At 43.1% G+C, this 27,768-nt stretch overlaps 1 protein-coding gene across 7 annotated transcripts in view; it reads right to left on the reverse strand.

Annotated features, from left to right (window-relative positions):
* Positions 1 to 27,768, reverse strand: part of gabpb1 (GA binding protein transcription factor subunit beta 1) — a 95,175-nt gene that overhangs the window by 38,388 nt on the left and 29,019 nt on the right. For 5 of the 7 annotated variants that reach the window (XR_010969741.1, XM_068018317.1, XM_068018320.1 and 2 more), the window contains exons 6-7: positions 24,403 to 24,516; positions 7,902 to 8,009 (exon numbers count right to left, since the gene is read on the reverse strand). Coding sequence is in view for 6 of the 7 variants with exons in the window: in XM_068018317.1 (XP_067874418.1) it covers positions 7,902 to 8,009; positions 24,403 to 24,516 (222 nt within the window). In the remaining variant the exon portion in view is untranslated. The remainder of the gene's footprint in view (positions 1 to 7,901; positions 8,010 to 24,402; positions 24,517 to 27,768) is intronic. The other 2 variants (XM_068018319.1, XM_068018318.1) reach the window with 2 other exon arrangements.

Here is a 27,768-nt window from a genome sequence, read left to right on the forward strand (position 1 = left end):
AAAGGTTTGAAAAAAGTTTAAAATGGAGTAGTTCTTTTCGATCAGAAAAAAAAGTTTCGTAAAGTGATGCAGCTGAGAATGTTTTGCTCCGCCCCCTTGGAGACAAACAAAGAACTTAACCCTGCTGTAGCTATTGTTTTTTCCATTTAATCCACCACACAATTTTTGCATTGCTAAGAGTAAAATTTATACATTGTTAAATTTTAAATTTCTAAATTGACAGATATGTGTGGACAAATTAACCCATTGGGCTCAGGGGCAGAGCCACAATGGATTCTTTGTGTTTTTTTTTTAAAGCAGGTGACGGCAGGTTCCAAGGCCACTGATGAGAACTGATGCCACAGCAAGAGAGCCAGCAGCTTTGAGAATTTAAGAACTGAATTGCAGACATCAAATGTCACAGCATCTTTATCAATCAGACAAAGTGCTTGAGAAGGAGAGATAGTTGCAAGCACTTCTGTCTTTAACGTACAAAAAGTACAACCAAGTCTGGGCATAAGAAATTGGAATCAATAAACAAAATTTAATTGATATGAGTGGTTATTTAAAGCACTCAAAGGGAAATTTATCTGATATTTAAGAGGACAATCAAAGTTTTAGAAAATAAAAAAAACAAAACAGTCTAAGTGGTTTCTTCTTTGGCCTCCTTATCTCGAGAGACAATGGGTAAGCGCCTGGAGGTGGTCAGTGGTTTGCGAAGCAGCGCCTGGAGTGGCTATAAAGGCCAATTCTAGAGTGACAGACTCTTCCACAGGTGCTGCAGATAAAATTTGTTTGTCGGGGCTGTTACACAGTTGGCTCTCCCCTTGCGCCTCTGTCTTTTTTCCTGCCAACTGCTAAGTCTCTTCGACTCGCCACACTTTAGCCCCGCCTTTATGGCTGCCCGCCAGCTCTGGCGATCGCTGGCAACGACTCCCACGACTTGTGATCAATGTCACAGGACTTCATGTCGCGTTTGCAGACGTCTTTAAAGCGGAGACATGGACGGCCGGTGGGTCTGATACCAGTGGCGAACTCGCTGTACAATGTGTCTTTGGGGATCCTGCCATCTTCCATGCGGCTCACATGGCCAAGCCATCTCAAGCGCCACTGACTCAGTAGTGTGTATAAGCTGGGGATGTTGGCAGCCTCGAGGACTTCTGTGTTGGAGATACGGTCCTGCCACCTGATGCCAAGTATTCTCCGGAGGCAGCGAAGATGGAATGAATTGAGACGTTGCTCTTGGCTGGCATACGTTGTCCAGGCCTCGCTGCCATAGAGCAAGGTACTGAGGACACAGGCCTGATACACTCGGACTTTTGTGTTCCGTGTCAGTGCGCCATTTTCCCACACTCTCTTGGCCAGTCTGGACATAGCAGTGGAAGCCTTTCCCATGCGCTTGTTGATTTCTGCATCTAGAGACAGGTTACTGGTGATAGTTGAGCCTAGGTAGGTGAACTCTTGAACCACTTCCAGAGCGTGGTCGCCAATATTGATGGATGGAGCATTTCTGACGTCCTGCCCCATGATGTTCGTTTTCTTGAGGCTGATGGTTAGGCCAAATTCATTGCAGGCAGCCGCAAACCTGTCGATGAGACTCTGCAGGCACTCTTCAGTGTGAGATGTTAAAGCAGCATTGTCGATGCTAAGTGGTTTACTGTGTTGGATATTAGCAATGGGTTCTTTACGTTTACGTTCCAGGGACAACAGTTCACCTGGACGTGTCTCTCCCAGGGATTTTATAATAATCCATCGATATTCCACCTTCCTCCAGAAGGTCAGAGTGAAAGTTAAGCCGAAAAAGGCACAGATAATGAAGGAAAAGATTTCTTATTTGGGAATAGTAATAACACAGGGAAAGCACGAGACAGAGCAAAACTGAGTGCAGACAATCCTCGAACTCCCCCTAGCGCAAGATATTAAAGCTCTAAGATAAAAAAGGGCAGTTCTTATTCCAGGTTGTGAGATTAAATGGACAAGAAGCACCAACCCCCACGGTTACCCCCACATCCGAATTACCGACGAATAAGGTTACGACCCAGCAGCCACAAGTGACTGGTCTCCCTTGCCCTGCCTTAACTGCAGACCAGAAAATGGACTTGCGATAATAAGAACTAATAAAATTGTATATGATAATATAAAGCTCGAGTTGGTACCGGCATTATTGAATATCTGAGATATCCAGCTACCTGACTGGTGCTCTAAGACCCGAGAGTTGTACAAGGTATTGCTGTAACAATTGCTAAGACAAGAATTTGGTGATGAGGGAATAATAAAGGGAAAGAGACGTAAACGTAGTTTAGTGATTAATACGGGAACTTCAATTGTCAATACTATAGATTTGGAAAATGTGGACCAGAAGGTTAGAACTTTCAGTGAGCTAGTAAAGGATATTTGGAAAAGGAACAAAAGGGACAGAGCGGTGTAGCTAAAGTAGGACAGGATTTGACGAATGCAGTGACAGGACTGGTGAGAGTACTGGAAGGTCATGCTCACTATTAATGATATAATAGAAAAGGTAAAGGAGGTCCACGATATTTCAAATAATGAAATTGTTTGTAGTACATATGGTTCATGAATGTTAGAACAAACTCGAGAAAATTTGAGGCAAATTGGTGCAGGACGGGTGCCAGTTTGGATAAATTACACCCAGTTGGAGGACTTAGCTAGTCACACAAATGATAAAATTACCAGGTGCCAACTCAGAAAACTTAAGGTATGGAAAGGTCAGGAATGTGTAAATACAGGATCTATGAGTATTGGAGTAGTGTTGGGAATACCTGTAATTCTGAGAGATAAGTTAGGGATGCAATTACATGAAGTAGAAAATATAGGGGTGATAAGCGGAAAAGATTACATAAAATACTATGATATATTACCATATGTTGTGGAAATTGGAAAAGAGGTAATTGGAACAACATTGTTTGAGTGCAGTCTGGAAAACCAGGTGGTCATATGTCCTCATATATAAAACGGCAGAATCAAAATGTGGATTTAATGCCACTGTAAATTGCACCATGGAGACTAGGAAAGCATTGTCAGGGCTAACCCATGTGGCCTATATGGAAAAGGGGAGATATTGCTTAACCACCACAGCAAAGGAGTACCAGTATGGACATAAACGGACTTGTCCGGTGAGCAACAGTACATTTTGGTTCAACCCACAAATACCAACCCGAGTAGGGAAGATGGAGTTGGTAGAGATACATAAACAAAAGACAGAAACGATAACTGTGACAGAAAGTATTAAGGAGGATTTGACAAATTACCTCCGGGAATATGAATATACTATTCAGCCATTGCCCACACGCTTGGGTAAAGAGAGACAGCAGCTAGAAGTCATTGCTGTAGTGTACTACAATCTGGAACAACAGTTGAAGATGCTACTAGAGGAGATTGACGAGATAAATGATTCTACCTGGTGGGAGGACTTATGGAACTGGGGGTCAAACGTGCAGATACACCCCTGGTTTAGAATTATCTCCCATGTCCTGATAGTGCTTTTGGGTATCATGGTGTTATATGTGACCTACTTAATTTGGCAACTTAAAAAATTAATTAGGCGATGTAAGAGGATGTATGAATATAGGTTGGACAGCTACCCGAAAAGCAATTAGTGTTCGAACTTGCTCTAGAGAAGGAGAGACAATTAGTTATGTTATAAAAGGGTAATTGTATAACCTTTACATATATACTTAAAATGAATTAATGAATGATCAATGAACTTGAAGAATTAAATTGTATTATGTTTGTACAATCGATTATGTAGTAGTGATGCTTAAATGAAATTGTAATTGTACAAGTGTACTACCTTTTATGTTTTTGCTTATTAAGTGCTGTTGTAAACAAGTAATTGAAGCCCCTGCAAAACTTATGCCTTTACAGAGCTCCCGCGGGCCCCTCTTGTGGCACAAGCAGGCAACGTATTGAATGTGACCCCTCTGGGTGTTGAAGGCTGTTTCTAGACAAGTAGAGACCACCTAGGTGGGATCAAGGGAATGATTCTTAAAAGTGTTTGAAGAATCAAAGGGGGGACTGTGGGGATAGAATAATATGGGGACATTTAAGGTGAAATAATTAATCAATTATGTACTACTAACAAACTAACCTCGGAGCTGCAGAGACAGCTTATCAGAAATGACTTCATAACTTCAGGGCTGCAGAGGCAGCTCATCAGTAGAAGTAGACTAACAAGCAGAAACTAACGGGGCAGCTGCAGGCTGCTTAATAGTAGCCTACTGTACAACAATCAGCCTAACGGTTCGCAAGGAGGTAAGGGGATGGGAAACTGGAGTAAGAAGTTAAAACAAATTGACAAGGCAGTACCCCAATCAGGCCCCGACACCAAGAAACTGCAGAAGTTTGTAAACCAATTGGGAACAAAGAGTAGGTGTTACTGATTTGTATGAATAACTATAATAAGGCTTGATTTGGCGCGAAAGGTGGATTAGTTCAGTGTGTGTGTTGCTTTTAGTTTTAGGTAAGTGCAGTTTAGTTCAGTTCATTGTTAAGTTTTCTGAAGATGTAACAATTAAGTACTGCAATAAAGTTTCTTAAAGCTACAGTCGGACTTCGTCTCTCTTTGTGCAACTAATGGGATCCAACAGAAACCTATGTGGGATAACTAAAGAAGAGTTTACATTTATACAAATACCTTTCATGTCTTCAGGATGTCTCACAATACTTCACAGCCAATTAATCACATTTGAAGTGCAGTTAGTATTGTTAAGTATCATAAAGGCGGCAATCACCTTATGCACAGCAAGGTCCCACAGTGTGGATATGAACAACAAGTTATCTGTTTCTAGTGGTATTGGTTGAATGATAAATGGCCAGGATACCAAGGACAACTCCAGTAGGTGTCAGCCGTGGATCAGCTGGTAGCACACTTTGCTTCTCAGTTCAAGTTCCACTCCCAGGCTTTCAACACAAAAATCAAGGTTAACACTTCAGGGCAGTAGCGAGGCAGTGCTGTGCTGCCTTTTGGATGAGACGTTAAACCAAAGCTCTGTCTGTCCTCTCAGATGGATGTAAAAGATCCCATGCCACTAGTTCAAATTCTTCTGGGTGTCTTGGCCAGTATTTATCCCTTAACCAACATCACAAAAAAAAATGATCTGGTCCTCATCACATTGCTATTTGTGGGTGTTTGCTGTGTGCAACTTGGCTGCCTTGTTTTCTACATTACAACAGTGAGCACAATTATCACTTTGGGACATCTGGTCGTCGTGAAAGGCACGATTTCTTTTTCATTTCTGGGCTGTGGGCGCCGCTGGCTAGGCCAGCATTTCTTGCCCATCCCTCGGCCATTTCAGAGAGCATTTAACAGTTAACCATATTGCTGTGGGTCTGGAGTCACATGTCAGCCAGACCAGATAAGGACGGCTGATTTCCTTCCCTAAAGGACATTAGTGAACCAGATGGGTCATCTACCTCAAAGCCACTTTCCTGCACTATCCCCATATCCCTTGATGTCATTAGTATCCAGAAATCTACTGATTCTGTCTTGAACATGTTCAATAATTGAGCTTCCACAGGCCTTCCAGGGTAGAGAATTCCAAGGATTCACCACCCTCTGAGTGAAGAAATTCCTTTTCATCTCAGTCTTAAAAGGCCTACCCCTTATTCTGAGAGTCTGTCCCCGGTTCTAGACCCACCAGCCAGGGGAAACATCCTATTTACATACACCCTGTCACGCCCTGTAAGAATTTTGTATGTTTCAATGAGATCACCTCTCATTCTTCTAAACTCTAGAGAATACAGGCCCAGTTTCCTCAATCTCACCTCACAGGACAATCTCGCTACCCCAGTGATTAGTTTGGTGAACCTCCATGCACTCCCTCTATGGTAAGTAGATGAGGAGACCAAAACTGTACACAATACTCCAGGTGTGGTCTACAGTTGCAGCAAGACTTCTTTACCCCTGTACTCAAAACCTTTTGCGATTAAGGCCAACATACCATTTTGCCTTGCTAATTACTCGCTGCACCTGTATGCTAGCTTTTAGTGACTCATGAACAAAGACACCCAGGTCACTTTGGACATCAATACTTCCCAACTTCTCACCATTTAAGAAATATTCTGTCTTTCTGGGGCAGATTTTACCAGCCCCTGACGTCAGGGATTGTGGCAGGGGGACTGGAAAATGCCTCCATGAGAGGCCCACCATGGGCCTCAACCCCAGGAAGGCCCCACCCCATATTACTGGCAGCGGCAAGGCTTTGTGGTGGCCCCCCACTGCTCGGCAATGGGAGTAGGATTTAAATATTTAAATTAATGACCTACCTGCTCCCATCAGCCGTCCTGCTGCCATATTACAGTCAGTTACCTGGACTCTCGCGCCCTCGAAGATCCGAGGCGGAACACTGGTTGGGAGGGGGGAGCGGGTACGTTTTCAGGGTGGGAGGGGGAACAGGAAAAATGACTGCAATTGGTGGCGGGGATGGTGGGAAGGGGTTGAAGCTAAAAATTCATAAACTTTGCAGGGAGGGAAGGTCAGGATCGCAAGATATTTTTTTTTGCAGGGGGAGAGCGCAATTAATAAATTGTTTTGTCATTGTGGGGGTTGGGAGAGGGGCTTGAATCCTTTATTAAGTTTTATTTTAATTTTGTCGTGCATATAACTTTAAAAATTCAAATGCCTCTTAAAAATGGCGGCAGCGCCTGCGCAGTGGTGCCGGACGCCGTTGCCGGGGACGGAGTGCCCACCCCCACACGTCATCGTGGGGTGGGGAAAAAGGGGTGTGGGGGAGGCATGGTCCACCCTAGCCATGTAAATGAGCCACCGTGCTAAATATCGCGGTGGCTCTGTGGAGTAAATCTCGCGCGTGCTCCTCGCCATCTTTGAAGCTCGCTGCCAGTAAAATGCAGCCCTCTGTTTTTTCTACCAAAGTGGATAACTTCACACTTATTCACATTATATTCCATTTACCATGTTCTTGCCCATTCACTTAGCCTGTCCAAGTCCCCTCGAAGCCTCCTTGCATCTTCCTCACAACTTACATTCCCACCTAGTTTTGTCTCATCAGCAAATTTGGAAATATTACATTTGGTCCCCACAACAAAATCATTTATATAGATTGTGGCCACAGCACTGATCCTTGCAGTACCCCACTAGTAACAACATGTCATCCTGAGAATCACCCGTTTATTCCTACTCTGTGTCTTCTGTCTATTAACCAATTCTCAATCCATGCCAGTAAATTACCCCCAATCCCAAGTGCTCTAATTTTGTTTACTAACCTCCTGTGTCGGACCTTATGAAAAGCCTTTTGAAAATCCAAATACACCACATCCACTGGTTCTCCTTTATCTATGCTACAAGTAACATCCTCAAAAAACTCAGAGGTTTGTCAAACATGATTTCCCTTTCATAAATCCTTTATAATAAATTCTAACATTTTCCCTACTTCTGACATAAAACTAACAGGTCTGTACTCCCTGTTTTCTCTCTCCCTCCTTTCTTAAATAGTGGGGTCACATTTGCTACTTTCCAGTCTTCAGGAACCTTTCCAGAATCTATAGAATTTTGAAAGATAACCACCAATGCATCCACTATCTCTACAGCCACCTCCTTCAACACTCTGGGATGTAGCTCAACTGGTCCAGGGGATTTATCAACCTTCAATCCAGTTAATTTTTTCATGTACTACCTCTTTATTAACACTAACTTCTTTCAGTTCCTCATTTTCACAAGTTCCTTGGTTCCCTAGTATTTCTGGGAGATTTTCTGTATTTTCCCCTGTGAAGACAGACCCAAAGTAATTGTTTAGTTTCTCCGCCATTTCCTTACTCTCCATTATAAATTCTCCCATCTCTGCCTGTAATGGACCCACATTGGATGCAGATAAGGCACGGTTGCTTTTATCTCTAATACCATCCCCACTTATTGCTTAAGCGCAGAGACTGCTGGTCATATTTACTCTCAAAGTGAGGTCCATTCAGTTCTGAAACAGCGGGCACATAGTTGTCCTCATCATTCCAAACTCTGGTATTCGCAAACGAAAAGCAAGCCCTTCTGTAATTCCTCACTGTGTAAAAACCAAGGGATGGGTTAGGTCATCTTTGATATGTTACAAGACCAAGTGAACTCACCTTGTTAGGAACAACATATTTAAATAAACTCATTTTCTAAAACTATTTTGAGCAGTTTCTTCTTTTAAACATTACCACAAAACAACACTGCAATAGTACCTTAGATTCTCATCTCATATTTAGAATATTACACTTTGACGCTATCAAACCTGATAAATGGTACATTAAATTAAAATTATTTAATAGAAATGGGTAAAGGAGAAAATGTCATCAAAAGAAATTGTTTTACTGACTACAGAAATAAAAATAGCTAATTCAAGGGAGAGACAAAAGCAGAATATATTGAGTCTGAACTCCATCATTAATGTTTTCTCATGTATAGCTGAAAACATTACTCTTTTGTTATGTGGACATGTGCAGCGGTGTTAAATTTGGGGAGGTGGGCTAGGTTGTCAATTACACATAGGTTGAGATTTCTATCATAGAATATCGGCTTATTTATTTGGTGGTTATATAAACAGCAATATTGGTTTCTATATATTATACATATATGTATAAAGCATCTTAACATTCCATCAGTTAACACTAAATTCAGATGCTCTTTTTACGACATTAAATCTTTCAAATGAGAAGTTTTGATAGATTGATAAAGGTGGTTTCCTCTGGTCAGTATGTCAATAACCAGAGTCATAGATGTAAAATCACTAGCAAAAGATCTGGATGGAAAATGAGAAGAAACTTTTTCAGAGAGCTGTCTGGATCTTGAATGTTCGACCGGAAAAGGTGGTGGAAACTCATTCCATAAATAATTTTAAAAGGGAGTTGGACAGGCACTTGAGGATGAGGAACTGACAGGGTTAGAGAGAAAAAGTGGAGGTGTGGGACTAAGCACGATAAAGAGCCAGAACAGACACGACAGGCCATACGGCCTCCTTCTGTGCTGTCAGTTTCTATGATTCTATCAAATCACATAGTTTTGAATTACAACACCAAAAAGCTTTGTGTGAACATATTTCCACGCACTGTCACCTTCACCCCACCGCCTCCCCAAGGCACAAACTTAGCCAGTAAAGCTCTACGATCTAAATAGATTCCACCTGAAAGGCTCTCAGTTACACATTATTTTCCACAAAGAGGTACTACCTTTTTTTATTTTAACTTGATCATCATAGTCAAGAAATAGCACGAAGGTAACCATGTGCAAGAAGCTCTTATCAATGTTGAGTTAGCCTGAAACTGACTGCTCTCAGGGAACGAACGTTCTGAGAGACAGACTGCTCAAATTCCTTCAGCATATTCTGGTTACAATATTGAATGCTGGCTGTTACAGTGCAGGAGACTGCACTTACTCCATCTCTGCAAAATGTAGCATGAATTGCTGACATTCATGGATAAAAGCAAATAACCCCTCTGTATTTTTATACATTTCTGGACATTACTGGAGGATAGCAAATGTTGTCCCCTTGTTCAAGAAGGGGAGTAGAGACAGCCCTGGTAATTATAGACCTGTGAGCCTTACTTCGGTTGTGGGTAAAATGTTGGAAAAGGTTATAAGAGATAGGATTTATAATCATCTTGAAAAGAATAAGTTCATTAGAGATAGTCAGCACGGTTTTGTGAAGGGTAGGTCGTGCCTCACAAACCTTATTGAGTTTTTTGACAAGGTGACCAAACAGGTGGATGAGGGTAAAGCCGTGGATGTGGTCTACATGGATTTCAGTAAGGCGTTTGATAAAGTTCCCCACGGTAGGCTATTGCAGAAAATACAGAAGTATGGGATTGAAGGTGAATTAGTGCTTTGGATCAGAAATTGGCTAGCTGAAAGAAGACAGAGGGTGGTGGTTGATGGTAAATGTTCATCCTGGAGTATAGTTTCTAGTGGTGTACCGCAAGGATCTGTTTTGGGGCCACTGCTGTTTGTCATTTTTATAAATGACCTGGATGAGGGTGTAGAAGGGTGGGTTAGTAAATTTGCGGATGACACGAAGGTCGGTGGAGTTGTGGATAGTGCCGAAGGATGTTGTAGGGTACAGAGGGACATAGATAGGCTGCAGAGCTAGGCTGAGATGGCAAATGGAGTTTAATGCGGAAAAGTGTGAGGTGATTCACTTCGGAAGGAGTAACAGGATTGCAGAATACTGGGCTAATGGGAAGATTCTTGGTAGTGTAGATGAGCAGAGAGATCTTGGTGTCCAGGTACATAAATCCCTGAAAGTTGCCACCCAGGTTAATAGAGCTGTTAAGAAGGCATATGGTGTGTTAGCTTTTATTAGTAGGGGGATCGAGTTTAGGAGCCACGAGGTCATGCTGCAGCTGTACAGAACTCTGGTGCGGCCGCACCTGGAGTATTGCGTGCAGTTCTGGTCACCGCATTGTAGGAAGGATGTGGAAGCTTTGGAAAAGGTGCAGAGGAGATTTACTAGGATGTTGCCTGGTATGGAGGGAAGGTCTTACGAGGAAAGGCTGAGGGACTTGAGGTTGTTTTCGTTAGAAAGAAGGAGAAGAGGTGACTTAATAGAGACATACAAGATAATCAGAGGGTTGGACAGGGTGGATAGTGAGAGCCTTTTTCCTCGTATGGTGATGGCAAACACGAGGGGACATAGCTTTAAGTTGAGGGGTGATAGATATAGGACAGATGTCAGAGGTAGTTTCTTTACACAGAGAGTAGTAGGGGCGTGGAACGCCCTGCCTGCAACAGTAGTAGACTCGCCAACTTTAAGGGCATTTAAGTGGTCATTGGATAGACATATGGATGAAAATGGAATAGTGTAGGTCAGATGGTTTCATAGGTCGGCGCAACATCGAGGGCTGAAGGGCCTGTACTGCGCTGTAATGTTCTATGTTCTATTGCCTGCCACTTGTGTGGTGCGAATGTTACTTGCCACTTACCAGCCCCAGCCTGGATATTGTCCAGGTCTTGCTGCATTTCTACATGGGCTGCTTCAGCATCTGAGGAGTCGCGAATGGTGCTGAACATCGTACAATCGTCAGCGAACATCCCCACTTCTGATCTTATCATTGATGGAAGGTCATTGATGAAGCAGCTGAAGATGGTTGGGCCTAGGACACTACCCTGAGGAATTCCTGCAGTGATGTCCTGGAGCTGAGCTGATTGACCTCCAACAACCACAAGCATCTCCCTTTGCGCTGGGTATGACTCCAACGAGCGGAGAGATTTTCCCGATTCCCATTGACTTCCGTTTTGCTCGGGCTCCTTGCTGCTATACTCGGTCAAATGCTGCTTTGATGTCAAGGGCAGTCTCACCTCACCTCTTGAGTTCAGCTCTTTTGTCCATGTTTGAACCAAGGTTGTAATGAGGTCTGGCTGAACCCAAACTGAGCATCAGTGAGCAGGTTATTGCTCAGCAAGTGCCACTTGATAGCACTGTCGACGACACCTTCCATCACTTTACTGATGATTGAGAGCAGACTGATGGAGCGGTAACTGGCCAGGTTGGACTTGTCCTACTTTTTGTGTACAGGACATACCTGGGCAATTTTCCACATTGCCGGATAGATGCCAGTGTTGTAGCTGTATTGGACCAGCTTGGCTAGGGGCGCGGCAGTTCTGGAGCACAGTACTATTGCTGGAATGTTGTCAGGGCCCATAGCCTTTGCAGTATCCGGTGTCTTCAGTCGTTTCTTGATATCGCATGGAGTGAATTGAATTGGCTGAAGATTGGCATCTGTGATGCTGGGGACTTCAGGTGGAGACCGAGATGGATCATCAACTTGGCACTTCTGGCTGAAGATTGTTGCAAATGCTTCAGCCTTATCTTTTGCACTGATGTGCTGGGCTGCCCCATCATTAAAGATGGGGATATGTGTGGTAGTGAGGATGAATAAGTACAAGAGGAGTTATTGAAAATAGGTGTTGAAAGTAGTATTGAAAGGGTGGCGCAGTGGTTAGCACCACAGCTTCACAGCTCCAGCAACCCGGGTTCAATTCTGGGTACTGCCTGTGTGGAGTTTGCAAGTTCTCCCTGTGACCGCGTGGGTTTTCGCCGGGTGCTCCGGTTTCCTCCCACAGCCAAAGACTTGCAGATTGATAGGTAAATTGGCCATTATAAATTGCCCCTAGTATAGGTAGGTGGTAGGGGAATATGGGGACGTGGTAGGAATATGGGATTAGCGTAGGATTAGTATAAATGGGTAGTTGATGGTCGGCACAGACTCGGTGGGCCGAAAGGCCTGTTTCAGTGCTGTATCTCTAAATAAATAAATAACTACAGATAAGGAAGTAGAACTACAAATTGATGGAACTCAATGTGGAAAAGGCACAAGGCCCTGGTGGCTGTATCCTAGAATGCTCAGTGAAATCAGAAAGGAAATAGCAGAACACAATTCTTCAAACATTCTTGGATACAGAAGTTGTCTCAGTGGTTTGCAAGTTTTGAAATGTAACAACACCTCCATTCTAAAAGGGAGAAAGGAATGAACCAGTTAACCTATTAATAGTGGGGAAGCTTCTCAAGGCCTTATTAAGGTGAATCCCACCTAGAAAAGAGATATTTGCCAAAGGTAAGTCAGTCTGAGGAAGTCACAGTATATTAAAGGAAATGCAGTGGATGTTGTGTGTGTGGATTTTCAAAAGGCACAGGAAGCTTATCGACAAAATAAGACATGTGGCATTAAAGGGAATGTGGCAGCATTGATAGGAAGTTGGCTAAAAGGACAGGAAGCAGTGGTTAATGGATATAAACAGTGGTCAGTGTTGGGACCATTGCTCTTCTAAATGTCTAACGATATGAAGAGCAATATCAAAATTTGCATACAACACAAAAACAGGGAGCTAAATTTTGCTCCTACCAGCAAATGTTTTTGTTTAGGCTTTGAACAAACTGCCCCAAACACACAATGGTGTATACAACATATAGGAAACAGATTATTCATATCTGTGGTTAGTGATCCATAGGAACATAGGAAAAAGGAGCAGGAGTAGGCCATTCAGCCCCTCGGGTCTGCTCTGCCATTTAACTAGATCCTGGCTGATCTTCTACCTCAACGCCATTTCCCCGCACAATCCTGATATCTCTTGATATCTTTAATATCGAGAAATCTATCCATCTCTGTCTTGAATATACTCAATGACTGAGTCTTCACAGACTTCTGGAGCAGAGAATTCCAAAGATTTACCACCCTCAGTGAAGACATTCCTCCTCAGCTCAGTCCTAAATGGCCTGCCTCTTATTCTGAGACTGTGTCCCCTTGTTCTAGGCGCTCCAGCCAGGGGAAACATCCTTCCTGCATCTACCCAAAAAAGCCCTGTAAGACTTTTGCATGCTTCAATGTGTTCATCTCACTCTTCGAAACTGTAGAGAACAGAGGCCCAGTCTCCTCAATCTCTCCTCATAGGACAATCCCACTATCCCAGGGATCAGTCCGGTGAACCTTCAATGCATTCCCTCTGACAAGTATATCCTTCCATGAGGTAAGGAAACCAAAGCTGTACACAATACTCCAGATACCAAGGCTCTATACAATTGCAGCAAGACTTCTTTACTCCTGTACTCAAATCCTCTTGCAATCAAGGGCAACATACCATTTGCCTTCCTAATTGCTTGTTGCACCTGCATGTTAACTTTCAGTGATTTATGAACAAGGACATCCAGGTCGCTTTGGACATCAACACTTCCCAATCTCTCTCCATTTAAGAAATACTCTGCATTTCTGCTTTTTCTACCACATTTTTCCACATTATATTCCATCTGTCATGTTCTTGCCCACTCATGTAGCCTGTCTAAATCCCCTTGAAGCCTCTTTGCATCCTCCTCACAACTCACATTCTCACTTAGTTTTGTGTCATCAGCAAACTTGGAAATATTATATTTGGTCCCCACATCCAAATCATTGATACAGATTGTGAATAACTGGGGTTCAAGCACTGATCCCTGCGGTACCCCACTACTCACAGCCTGCCAACCTGAGAATGACCCTTTTTCCCTACTCTGTGTTTTCTGTCTGTTAACCAATTCTCAATCCATGCCAGTATAGTACCCCCAATCCCATGTGCCCTAATTTTGCTCACTAACCTCCTGTATGGGACCTTACTGAAAGCTTTCTGAAAATCCAAATAGATCAAGCCGTAGCATACAAGGCTACGGGCCAAGTGCTGGAAAATGGGATTAGAATAGTTAGGTGCTCGATGGCTGGCACAGACACGATGGGCCGAAGGCCCTGTTTCTGCGCTGTATAACTCAATGACTCTATGACATCCACTGGTTCCCCTTTATCCATTCTGCTCGTTGCACCCTCAAAAAACTGCAACAGGTTTGTCAAACATGATTTCCCTTTCATAAATCCATGTCGACTCTGCCCAATCCTACCATTATTTTCTAATCACATCCTTTATAATAGACTCTAGCATTTTCCCTATTACTGATGTTAGGCTAACAGGTCTGTAGTTCCCAGTTTTCTCTCTCCTTTCTTAAATAGTGGAGTTATATTTGCTACCTTCCAATCAGCAGGAACCATTCCAAAACCTACAGAATTTTGGAAGATCATCATCTACTATTTCTACAGTCATCTCTTTCACACTCTGGGATATAGATCATCAGGTCCAGGGGATTTATCAACTTTCAGTCCCATTAATTTCTCCAGTACTACTTTTTTTACTAATACTAATTTCTTTCAGTTTCTCATTCTCACTAGTCCCTTGGTTCTCTAGTATTCCTGGAGGCTTTTTGTATCTTCCTCCACAAAGGATTTTCCTTTAAACTTGTGACTGCTGCTTCTGACGATCTTACAACCTTCAATTCCACCAATTGAAATTTAAAAGGAAAAACAACAGGAATTTGACTGGGTTTCCTTACAACAAATGGACATGTTCAGGATAAGCATGAAACTGGCCATTCTGTACTTGCACAGTTTATCATAACTTTTTATCATAATTATCAGGCCTCATAGGAAAACTGAGTGTTTTCTGTTTGTTTTCCACTTGGCACAACTGAGCAACTGTCCCCAAAACCAGAAAAGTAATGTCATTAATTTCACAGCGAGTTCAGAATCTTAGCCACATGATCAGGCCAAACCACTGAGCAGAAGACAGGTAGTTCCCTGCAAATGTTCAAATAGCTTCCAAGGCTCGTGCAGATGGCAGTGACAAAGGCTTGGGAAATGTTGTCTGTCAACCAAGCAACAGTGAGTGGCATGTGAAGCCAATGGACAAAGCTTAAAAATTAATATAAAACATTGAGCTTCATAAACGGGACAAGCCAAAACAATATCTAAATGGATATGCATCTTAGTTATTGGGAAATAACTCCTGCCTCTGAATGTTATTTTCAGCGTACACTATCCCAATGATCTGTCTTTTGAGAAAGCTCAACTTTAAAACCAAATTTACCACTGAGACTACAGTCCAATATTACTTCACTACTAAACTGTGACAACTATTTCATCTTAAATTTCGGTGGTGATCTTTGCTAGTGATGATCGTTGTTAGTGATGTCAAGGAACAGTGAGGAATAATGAAATGTGATACTGTTTTTATTTCTAAAAAGGAGAATCCTTTTGAATCATAGAGATGAAACTCACCGTTGTTCAACAAAAAACACACTGGATTAACAAATCTTTACAACAGGAATGACGGATTTCAGCAGCTAGATATAAAAATGAGGCAGAACTAGACTGATGCATTACCAGACCTGAGCATTGACAGGAGTGTAGTTTAACACATCGAGTTGTTGTCTGAGATATCAAGCCAAAGTATAGCATCAGTAAGCCGGAGATTTCAAGCACTTTTAAAAAAAATATTTTGTTGCTTCAAGGTGACTGCAATCCTCACGGAGTTAAAATGCTCAATTTGGATAAATAGATGCATAACGTGTGGTTAAACATTTTAGAATTTTAATGTTAAGTGGATAAGGTAAGGATTGAGCTTCACATGAGCATGATATAATGAATAGTGACCAGAAAGATCATTTAAGGAATTGCCAATTACATTAGTTAGGGTAAAATGTCCGATTGAGGGGTAGTCTGAGATGTAAAATACCAGACTACGGACTCTCACCTGAAACACTCAATGATATCCCAGTCTCCACTGACGGCACTTTTATCTTCCTGAAGTAGCATTGAAGACAAATATTTCTGCCTCCAGCAACCATAATCACTAATATAATTGACTGATAAATTAGGTTAAGGGATAGGTCAATAGAAATGCAGTGGCAGACATTTAAGGGGATATTTCAGAATACAGGGAATAGATACATTTCAATGAGAAAGAAAAATTCTAAGGCTGGGACCCGGCATCTGGTTAACTAAAACAGTTAAAGATAGTTTCAAACTTAAAGAAAAAGCATATATTTGCGTAAAGATGGGAGGCAGGTCAGAAGATTGGGCAGAATATAAAAAACAGCAAAGAATGACTAAAAGATTGATAAGGAAGGTAAAATTAGAGTACGAGAGAAAGATAGCTAGAAATATAAAGACAGATAGTAAGAGTTTCTATAGATATTTTAAAAAGAAAAGTTAACAAAGTGAGCATTGGCCCTATAGAAATGAGTCTGGGGAATTAATAATGGATAATAAGGAGATGGCAGATGAATTGAACAGTTATTTTGCAACAGTCTTCACTATTGGGGATACAAGTAACATCCCTGTATTAGCTGTAAATCAGGAAATGGAAGGGAGGGAGCAACTCAAGAAAAGTATCACCAGGGAAGTGGTACTGAACAAATTGTTGGAGCTGCAGGCTGACAAGTCCCCGGGTCCTGATGGATTTCATCCTACGGTGTTAAAAGAAGTGGCTAGTGAGACAGTTGATGCGTCAGTTTTAATTTTCCAAAATCCCCTAGATTCTGGGAAGGTTCCATTAGATTGGAAAATAGCGAATGTAACTCCTTTATTCAAAAAGGGAAGGAGACAGAAAGCAAGAAACTACAGGCCAGTTAGCTTAACATCTGTCTTAGGGAAAATGTTAGAAGCTATTATTAAATACGTTATAGCAGGGCACTTAGAAAAATTCAAGGTAATCATGCAGAGTCAACATGGTTTTTTGAAAGGGAAATCATGTTTAACCATTTTATTGGAGTTCTTTGAGGGAGTTACATGTGCTGTGGATAAAGGGGAACTGGTGGATGTATTGTACTTAGATTTCCAGAAAGCATTTGATAAGGTGCCTCATCAAAGGTTATTGCAGAAAGTAAAAGATCATGGTGTAGGGGGTAACATATTGGCATGGATAGAAGAGTGGTTAGCTAACAGGAAACAGAGAGTAGGCATAAATGGGTCATTTTCTGGTTGGCAAGATGTAACAAGTGGTGTGCCACAGCGATCTGTGCTGGGCCTCAACTTTCACAAGTTATATCAATGACTTAGATGAAGGGACCGAAGATATGGTTGCTAAATTTGCTGATGACACAAAGATAGGTAGGAAAGTAACTTGTGAAGAGGACAGAAGGGGGCTACAAAGGGATATAGATATGTTAGTAGGCTAATCTGCAAATAGATTGGGCAAATCAAATTAGTCACAATACCGTAGAGAAGGAATTCACGGAGTGTATACGGGATGGTTTTCTGGACCAATATGTTGAGGAACCAACTAGAGAACAGGCCATCCCAGACTGGGTATTGTGCAATGAGAAAGGAATAATTGACAATCTAGTTGTGCGAGACCCCTTGGGGATATGTGACCATAATATGATAGAATTCTTCATCAAGATGGAGAGTGACGTAGTTGATTCGGAGTCTAGGGTCCTGAATCTTAATAAAGGAAACTACGAAGGTATGAGGCGCGAGTTGGCTATGATGGATTGGGAAACGTTACGTAAAGGGATGACAGTGGATAGGCAATGGCAAACATTTAAAGAGAGCATGGATGAACTGCAACAATTGTTTATTCCTGTCTGGGGCAAAAGTAAAACGGGAAAGGTAGCCAAACCATGGCTTACAAGAGAAATTAGAGATAGCATTAGATCCAAGGAAGAGGCATACAGAAAAACAACAGACCTGAGGATTGGGAGCAGTTTAGAATTCAGCAAAGGAGGACCAAGGGATTGATTAAGAAGGGGAAAATAGAGTACGAGAGTAAGCTTGCAGGGAACATAAAAACTGACTGTAAATGTTTCTATAGGTATGTGAAGAGAAAAAGATTGGTGAAGGCAAATGTAGCTCCATTACAGTCAGAAACAGGGGAATTTACAAAGAACAGTACAGCACAGGAACAGGCCATTCGGACCTCCAAGCCTGCGCCGATCTTGATGCCTGCCGAAACTAACACCTTCTGCACTTCCGGGGACTGTATCCCTCTATTCCCTTCCTATTCATATATTTGTCAAGATGTCTCTTAAACGTCGCTATCGTATCTGCTTCCACCACCTCCCCTGGCAGCAAGTTCCAGGCACTCACCACCCTCTGTGTAAAAAACTTGCCTCGCACATCCCCTCTAAACTTTGCCCCTCTCACCTTAAACCTATGTCCCCTAGTAACTGACTCTTCCACCCTGGGAAAAAGCTTCTGACTATCCACTCTGTCCATGCCGCTCATAACTTTGTAAACCTCTATCATGTCGCCCCTCCACCTCCGTCGTTCCAGTGAAAACAATCTGAGTTTTTCCAACCTCTCCTCATAGCTAATGCCCTCCAGACCAGGCAACATCCTGGTAAACCTCTTCTGTACCCTCTCCAAAGCCTCCACGTCCTTCTGGTAGCGTGGCGACCAGAATTGCACGCAATACTCTACGTGTGGTTTAACTAAGGTTCTGCACAGCTGCAGCATGACTTGCCAATTTTTATACTCTATGCCCCGACCGATGAAGGCAAGCATGCCGTATGCCTTCTTGACTACCTTATCCAGCTGCGTTGCTACTTTCAGTGACCTGTGGTCCTGCACACCCAGATTTCTCTGCCTGTCAATACTCCTAAGGGTTCTGCCATTTACTGTATACCTCCCACCTGCATTAGACCTTCCAAAAGGCATTACCTCACATTTGTCCGGATTAAACTCCATCTGCCATTTCTCCGCCCAAGTCTCCAACCGATCTATATCCTGCTGTATCCTCTGACAATCATCATTATCCGCAACTCCACCAACCTTTGTGTCGTCCGCAAACTTACTAATCAGACCAGCTACATTTTCCTCCAAATCATTTATATATACTACAAACAGCAAAGGTCCCAGCACTGATCCCTGCGGAACACCACTAGTCACATCCCTCCATTCAGAAAAACACCCTTCCACTGCTACCCTCTATCTTCTGTGACTGAGCCAGTTCTGTATCCATCTTGCCAGCTCACCTTTGATCCCGTGTGACTTCACCTTTTGCACCAGTCTGCCATGCGGGACCATGTCAAAGGCTTTACTAAAGTCCATATAGATAACATCCACCGCCCTTCCCTCATCAATCACCTTCGTCACTTCCTCAAAAAACTCAATCAAATTAGTAAGACACGACCTCCCCTTCACAAAACCATGCTGTCTCTCGCTAATAAGTTCGTTTGTTTCCAAATGGGAGTAAATCCTGTCCTGAAGAATCCTCTCTAATAGTTTCCCTAACACTGACGTAAGGCTCACCGGCCTATAATTTCCTGGATTATCCTTACCATCCTTCTTAAACAAAGGAACAACATTGGCTATTCTCCAGTCCTCTGGGACCTCACCTGTTGCCAATGAGGATGCAAAGATTTCTGTCAAGGCCCCAGCAATTTCTTCCCTTGCCTCCCTCAGTATTCTGGGGTAGATCCCATCAGGCCCTGGGGACCTATCTACTTTAATGCTTTGCAAGACACCCAACACCTCCTCCTTTTTGATAATGAGATGACTGAGACTATCTGCACTCCCTTCCCTCGGCTCATCATCCACCAAGTCCTTCTCCTTGGTGAATACTGATGCAAAGTACTCATTTAGCACCTCACCCATTTCCTCTTGCTCCACGCATAGATTCCCATCTCTGTCCTTGAGTGGGCCAACCCTTTCCCTGGTTACCCTCTTGCTCTTTATATATGTATAAAAAGCCTTGGGATTTTCCTTAATCCTGTTTGCCAATGACTTTTCATGACCCCTTTTAGCCCTCCTAACTCCTTGCTTAAGTTCCTTCCTACTGTCTTTATATTCCTCAAGTGCTTCATCTGTTCCTAGCCTTCCAGCCCTTACAAATGCTTCCTTTTTCTTTTTGACTAGGCTCACAATATCCAGTGTTATCCAAGCTTCCCGAAACTTGCCAAACTTGTCTTTCTTCCTCACAGGAACATGCTGGTCCTGGATTCTAATCAGCTGATGTTTGAAAGACTCCCACATGTCAGATGTTGATTTACCCTCAAACAGCCGCCCCCAATCTAAATTCTTCAGTTCCTGCCTAATATTGTTATAATTAGCCTTCCCCCAATTTAGCACCTTCACCTGAGGACTACTCTTATCCTTATCCACAAGTACCTTAAAACTTATGGAATTATGGTCACTGTTACCGAAATGCTCCCCCACTGAAACTTCGACCACCTGGCTGGGCTCATTCCCCAATACCAGGTCCAGAATGGCCCCAGCCCTAGTTGGACTATCTACATACTGTTTCAAGAAGCCCTCCTGGATGCTCCTCACAAATTCTGCCCCATCCAAGCCCCCAGCACTAAGTGAGTCCCAGTCAATATTGGGGAAGTTAAAATCACCCACCACTACAACCCTGTTACCTTTACATCTTTCCAGAATCTGTCTACATATCTGCTCCTCTACCTCCCGCTGGCTGTTGGGAGGCCTGTAGTAAACCCCCAACATCGTGACTGCACCTTTCCTATTCCTGAGCTCCACCCATATTGCCTCGCTGCATGACCTCTCTGAGGTGTCCTCCCGCAGTACAGCTGTGATATTCTCCTTAACCAGTAATGCAACTCCCCCACCCCTTTTACATCCCCCTCTATCCCGCCTGAAGCTTCTAAAGCCTGGAACATTTAGCTGCCAATCCTTCCCTTCCCTCAACCAAGACTCTGTAATAGCAACAACATCATATTTCCAAGTACTAATCCAAGCTCTAAGTTCATCTGCCTTACCTGTTATACTTCTCGCATTGAAACAAATGCACTTCAGACCACCAGTCCCGCTGTGCTCCGCAACATCTCCCTGCCTGCTCTTCCTCTTAGTCCTACTGGCCTTATTTACTATGTCCTCCTCATTTACTTCACTAGCTGTCCTACTGCTATGGTTCCCACCCTGCTGCCACACTGGTTTATGGGGAACAAAGAAATGGCTGACCAACTAAATGTATACTTTGGTTCTGTCTCCACAAAGGAGAACACAAATATCATACCAGAAATGTTGGGGAACACAGGGTTTAGTGAGAGGGAGGAACTGAAGGAAATCAGTATTAGTAGAGAAATGGTGTTGGGGAAATTGATGGGATTGAAGACCAATAAATCCCCAGGGCCTGATAATCCCCATCCCAGAGTACATAAGGAAGTGGCCCTTGAAATAGTGGATGCAATGGTGGTCATCTTCCAAGATTCTGTGGACTCTGGAACAGTTCCTACAGATTGGATGGTAGCTAATGTCACCCCACTATTTAAAAAGGGAGGTAGAGAGAAAGCAGGAAATTATAGTCCTGTCAGCCTGACGTCAGCAGTGGGGAAAATTCTAGAGTCCATTATCAAAGATTTTATAGCAGAGCACTTGGAGAACAGTGGTAGAATCAGACAGTCAGCATGGATTTACGAAAGGGAAATCCTGCTTGACAAATCTACTAGAATTCTTCGAGGATGTAACTAGTAGAGTTGACGAGGGGGAGCCAGTGGATGTGGTTTATTTGGACTTTCGGAAGGCCTTCAACAAAGTCCCACATAACAGATTAGCGTGTAAAATTAAAGCACATGGGATTGGGGGTAGTGTATTGCGATGGATAGAAAATTGGTTGGCAGACAGGAAACAAATAATAGGAATAAATGGGTCTTTTTCCGAATGGTAGGCAGTGACTAGTGGAGTACCGCAGGGATCGGTGCTAGGAACCCAGCTACTCACAATATATATTAATGATTTAGATGAGGGAACTAAATGTAATATCTCCAAATTTGTAGATGACACAAAACTGGGTGGGAGGGTAAGTTGTGAGGAGGATGCAGGGAGGCTTCAGGGTGATTTGGACAAGTTGAGTGATTCAGCTAATGCATGGCAGATGCAGCATAATGTGGATAAATGTGAGGTTATCCACTTTGGTAGCAAAAACAGAAAAGCAGATTATCTGAACGGCTATAAGCTGAGAGGGGAACATGTAACGAGACCTGGGTGTTCTCGAACACAAGTCGCTGAAGGTTAAGCATGCAGGTGCAACAGGCAGTAAAAAGGCAAATGATATGTTGGCCTTCATAGCGAGAGGATTTGAGTACAGGAGCAGGGATGTCTTTGTGCAATTATACAGGGCCTTGGTGAGGCCACACCCAGAATAGTGTGTGCAGTTTTGGTCTCCTTATCTGAGGAAGGATGCTCTTGCTACAGAGGGAGTGCAGCGAAGGTTTACCAGACTGAGTCGGTTAGGATTACATTCACCGGAGTTCAGAAGAATGAGGGGGGATCTCATAGAAACCTGTAAAATTCCAACAGGACTTGACAGGGCAGATGCAGGAAGGATGTGCCCGATGGTGGGGGGAGTCCAGAACCAGGGGTCATAGTCTAAGGACACGGGATAAACCTTTTAGGACTGAGATGAGGAGAAATTACTTCACCCAGAGAGTGGTGAGCCTGTGGAGTTCGCTACCACAGAAAGCAGTTGAGGCCAAAATACTTTTCAAGAAGGAGTTAGATATAGCTCTGGGGGAAAAAGGGATCAAAGGATATGGGGGGAAAAGCAGGAACAGGTTAATGAGTTGCATGATCAGCCATGATCATAATGCATGGCGGGGCAGGCTCAAAGGGCCGAATGGCCTATTCCTGCTCCAATTTTCTATGTTTCTATGTTAAGTGAGTGGGCACAGACCTGGCAAATGGAGTATAATGTATCCGCTGGAGTTTAGAAGAGTAAGAAATGATTGAAACATACAAGATCCTGAGGGGTCTTGACAGGATGGATGTGGAAAGGATGTTTCCCCTTGTGGGAGAATGTAGAATTAAGGGTCACTGTTTAAAAATAAGGGATCGCCCATTTAAGACAGGGATGAGGAAAACTATTTTCTCTCAGAGGGTCGTGAGTCTTTGGAATTCTCTTCCTCAAAAGGCAGTGGAAGCAGAGCCTTTGAATATTTTTAAGACAGAGGTAGATAGATTCTTGAGAAGCAAAGGGATGGAAGGTTATCAGGAGTACGTGGAAATGTGGAGTAATCAGTTCAGCCATGAGCTTATTGAATGGTGGAGCAGGCTCGAAGAGCCGAGTGGCCTACTCCTGCGCCTAATTCGTATGTACATATGACCCAAACCTGTGCGGGTAGGAGTATGGACCTAGATTTCTGTCCATTTAGTGGTCTGCCATTGGATCTGATACTTCCACTGGTGGCTCAAATAGTCGTAGAAGGCTCAATTTCCAGCGCTGATGTGAGCGTCATGATGAATGTCACTATACCATGACATTGCTGATATTTTTAGAATATCCAATGTCTTTTCTTGTTCAACAAAATGGTGTAAATGGGATGTAAAACACATTGCCCTTGAGAAGGTCTGAGCCAATTAGGGATGGGCAATAAATGCTGGCCTAGCCAGCAATGCCCACTTCCCATGAATGAATAAAAAGAGTTCACCGTTTGAATCAGTATGGCATGATGTCCATGCACGCACATTGGCATGTTTCCACGGAGGTGAGCTTGATGAGTACAGCTTCTACTTATCTCAGGAATTTGGCAGGTGAGGGAATTTGGCTCAATGAGGGAAGAGGTGCTGTTCTGGCCTTTTACAAAACAAGTAGCTGTCCGAAGGAGAGGGGGCAAGAGACAGTGACGCCTGAGAGCTGAAGAGGCATTATTAGGTGAGTAGGTAGGTGACTGGTTGGTGAGTTTTACTTTTTTTCTCTCAACTATACTAGTAGTTTAAACAAGGAATGGAGAGATATAAGTACTGTATTAAATTTATAGATTAACTAGTTACACTACTTAATATAACTACAAATACTCAATGAGTGATATTTCAAAATGTGAAACCCTAATTAAACAAAAGAGATACGGCAGGACAGGTGATGTGAAGCAGCTGCAGCATGTGGAAGCTGGTGGACACGAACATGATCCACAGCAACCACACCCGCAGTAAGTGTCTGCAGCTTGAGGAATTCTCCCTCAGAGTTGTTGAGCTGCAGTCCAAGCTTACATTTTAATGTAATTAAAATTGGAGTTAGAGAGGAATGCAATGCGCTGATGAGATGTGTTGCATTTGCCAGCTGTCTGTAGCTCTGTGAGATACACGACATTAGGGGCACCACTCTCACTACTTACTTACTTAGTAGTGCACCCAGAATGGTTTAGCAGGATAAAGAACAGCCATTTTCCTAACCTGGTGCTTCAGTTGTATGCGCCAGTGGTGCTGATGCCTCTGCTAAAGCAGCTAATGTAGCCAACACCGATGTAGAAGAATTCCCAAAATGTACTGTAGAAATACCCGAAGAGTCTAAAATTTAAAAATAATTAAACGTTACATGTCATTTCTCAGATAACTGATTACTGAAGATCTACAGTTATACACAAACACACTATTTAAAAAATAAAAGCAAAATACTGCAGATGCTGGAAATCTGAAATAAAAACAAGAAATGCTGGAAATACTCAGCAGGTCTGGCAGCATTTGTGGAGAAAGAAGCAGAGTTAACGTTTCAGGTCAGTGACCCTTCATTAGAGCTGCCTCTATTTAAAATTGCTGTTAAACACAAAGTACTGAATCATAAATCTTTGGAATGTTGTTAAAAGCAAAAGCTAAACTTGATATTTGGGTTTTATTCCAAGTACTTTTAAAAGTAAAATAATCATGAACAACTGCAAGTCAACTTCATAACTTCAATTCATTTGGTAATCACCTTTATGCATTGGGATGGATTATTTTAAATGATCAGAATCAAATGAGAGAAATCTGTTCTGGTTAAAAAAAAATTTATATTATTTGTGGTATTGTGGAGCTGAAGGGAAAGGATGTTAGTGCTGCGAACTGGAACACTCCAATTTCAGGCAGCCTGTGAATTATCAAACACTCCGGAGTCAGATATGGGCAGCTAGCCACAGAGTAAAGCTCCCTCTTCACTGTCAACACGTGCTTTGTTTTATTTGTTCACAGGATGTAGGTGTCGCTGGCCAGGCCAGCATTTATTGTCCATCCCTAATTGTCCTTGAGAAGGTGGTGGTCATAGAGTTATACCGCACAGAAACAGGCCCTTTGGCCCATCGTGTCTGTGCCGGCCATCAAGTACCCAACTATTCTAATCCCATTTTCCAGCACTTGGCCCGTAGCCTTGTATGCTATGGCGTTTCAAGTGCTCATCTAAATACTTCTTAAATGTTGTGAGGGTTCCTGCCTCCACCACCTCTTCAGACAGTGCGTTCCAGATTCCAACCACCCTCTGGGTGACAAAATCGTTCCTCAAATCCCCACTAAACCTCCTGCCCCTTACCCTAAATCTATGCCTCCTGGTTCTTGACCCCTCCGCTAAGGGAAAAAGTTTCTTCCTATCTAACCCATCAATGCCCCTCATAATCTTGTACACCTCAATCAGGTCCCCCCTCGGCCTTCTCTGCTCCAAGGAAAACAAGCCTAGCTTTTTCAGTCTCTCTTCATAGCTGAAATGCTCCAGCCCAGGCAACATCCTGGTGAATCTCCTCTGCACCCTCTCCAGTGCAATCGCATCCTTCCTATTGTGTGGTGCCCAGAACTGTACACAGTACTTCAGCTGTGGCCTAACTGGCATTTTATACAGCTCCATCATAACCTCCCTGCTCTTATATTCTATGCCTCGGCTAACAAAGGCAAGTATCCCATATGCCTTCCCAACCACCTTATCTACCTGTGCTGCTGCTTTCAGTGATCTATGGACAAGTACACCAAGGTCCTTCTGTACCTCCTAGAGTCCTACCATCCATTGTATATTCCCTTGCCTTGTTAGTCCTCCCAAAATCATTACCTCACACTTTTCAGGATTAAATTCCATTTGCCACTGCTCCACCCATCTTACCAGCCCATCCACATCTCCCTGTAATCTAAGGCTTTCCTCCTCACTATTTACAACACCAGCAATTTTCGTGTCATCTGCGAACTTACTGATCATACCTCCTATATTCACGTCTAAATCATTAATGTACACTACAAACAGCAAGGGTCCCAGCACCAATCCCTGTGGTACACCGCTGGTCACAGGCTTCCAATTGCAAAAACAGCCCTCAACCATTACGCTCTGCCTCCTGCCACTAAGCCAATTTTGCCCTGGACCCCATGGGCTCTTAACTTCTTAACCAATCTCACATGCGGGACCTTATCAAAAGCCTTACTGAAATCCATGTATACGACATCTACTGCTTTACCCTCATCAACACATCTAGTCACCTCCTATAAAAAGTGCATCAAGTTAGTTAGACACGATCTCCCTGACAAAGCCATGCTGACAGTCCTGCCTCTCCAAGCGGAGATTAATCCTGTCCCTCAGAATTTTTTCCAATGGTTTTCCAACCTCTAATGTTAGACTTACCAGCCTGTAATTACTTGGTTTATCCCTACTACCCTTCTTGAATAATGGTACCACATTCGCTGTCCTCCAGTCCTCTGGTACCTCTTCTGTGGCTAGAGAGGATTTGAAAATTTGTGTCTGAGCCCCTGCTATCTCCTCCCTTGCCTCACCTAACAGCCTGGGATACATCTCATCTGGGCCTGAGGGTTTATCCACTTTTAAGCCCACTAAAACAGCTCATATTAGCATTGAAAGGGAGGAAATATGTTCAAGAATATCACAATCCCCCTCCCTGATCTCGACACCTACATCGTCCTTCTCCATAGTGAACACCGATGAAAAGTAATCATTCAAAACCTCACCTATGTCCTCCAGCTCCACACAACGATTGCCACGTTGGTCCCTAATGGGCCCTACTCTTTCCATAGTTATCCTCTTACCCTTAATATACTTATAAAACGCCTTGGGATTTTCCTTTATCTTGCCCGCCAGTGTTTTTTCATGTCCCCTCTTCGCTCTCCTAATTACTTTTTCAAGTGACACTCTACACTTTCTATACTCCTCTAGTGCCTCCGCTGTTTTCTGCACTTGGGATCTGCTGTAAGCCTCCTTTTTTTTCCTGATCCAATCCTCTATATCCCTTGACATCCAGGGTTCCCTGGGTTTGTTAGTCCTACCCTTCACCTTAACAGGTTTGGCTCTGAACCCTCACTATTTCCTCTTTGAATAACTTTCCTACAAGTAGCTGCTCCCAGTCCACTTTGGCCAGATTCTGTTTTATCATATTGAAATCCGCCTTCCCCCAATTCAATACCTTTATTTCTGGTCCATCTTTGTCCTTTTCCATAACTACCTTAAATCTTACAGAGTTATGGTCACTATGCCCGAAATGCTCCCCCACTGACACTTCTACCACTTGACTGGCTTCATTCCCTAGGATTAGGTCCAGTACCGCCCCTTCCCTTGTAGAACTTTCCATATACTGGCTCAAAAAGCTCTCCTGTATGCATTTTAAGAATTCCGCCCCTTTTAAGCCTTTTGCACTCAGACTATTCCAGTTAATATTGGGGAAGTTGAAATCCCCGACTATTACTACCATATCATTTTCACACCTCTCAGAGATTTGCCTACATATCTGCTCCTCTATCTCTTGCTGACTGTTTGGAGGCCTGTAGCACATACGCAGCCAAGTGATTGCCCCCTTTTTGTTTTTA

The sequence above is a fragment of the Heterodontus francisci genome, chromosome 38 (genome assembly GCF_036365525.1).
Source record: "Heterodontus francisci isolate sHetFra1 chromosome 38, sHetFra1.hap1, whole genome shotgun sequence".
Lineage (NCBI taxonomy): Eukaryota > Metazoa > Chordata > Chondrichthyes > Heterodontiformes > Heterodontidae > Heterodontus > Heterodontus francisci.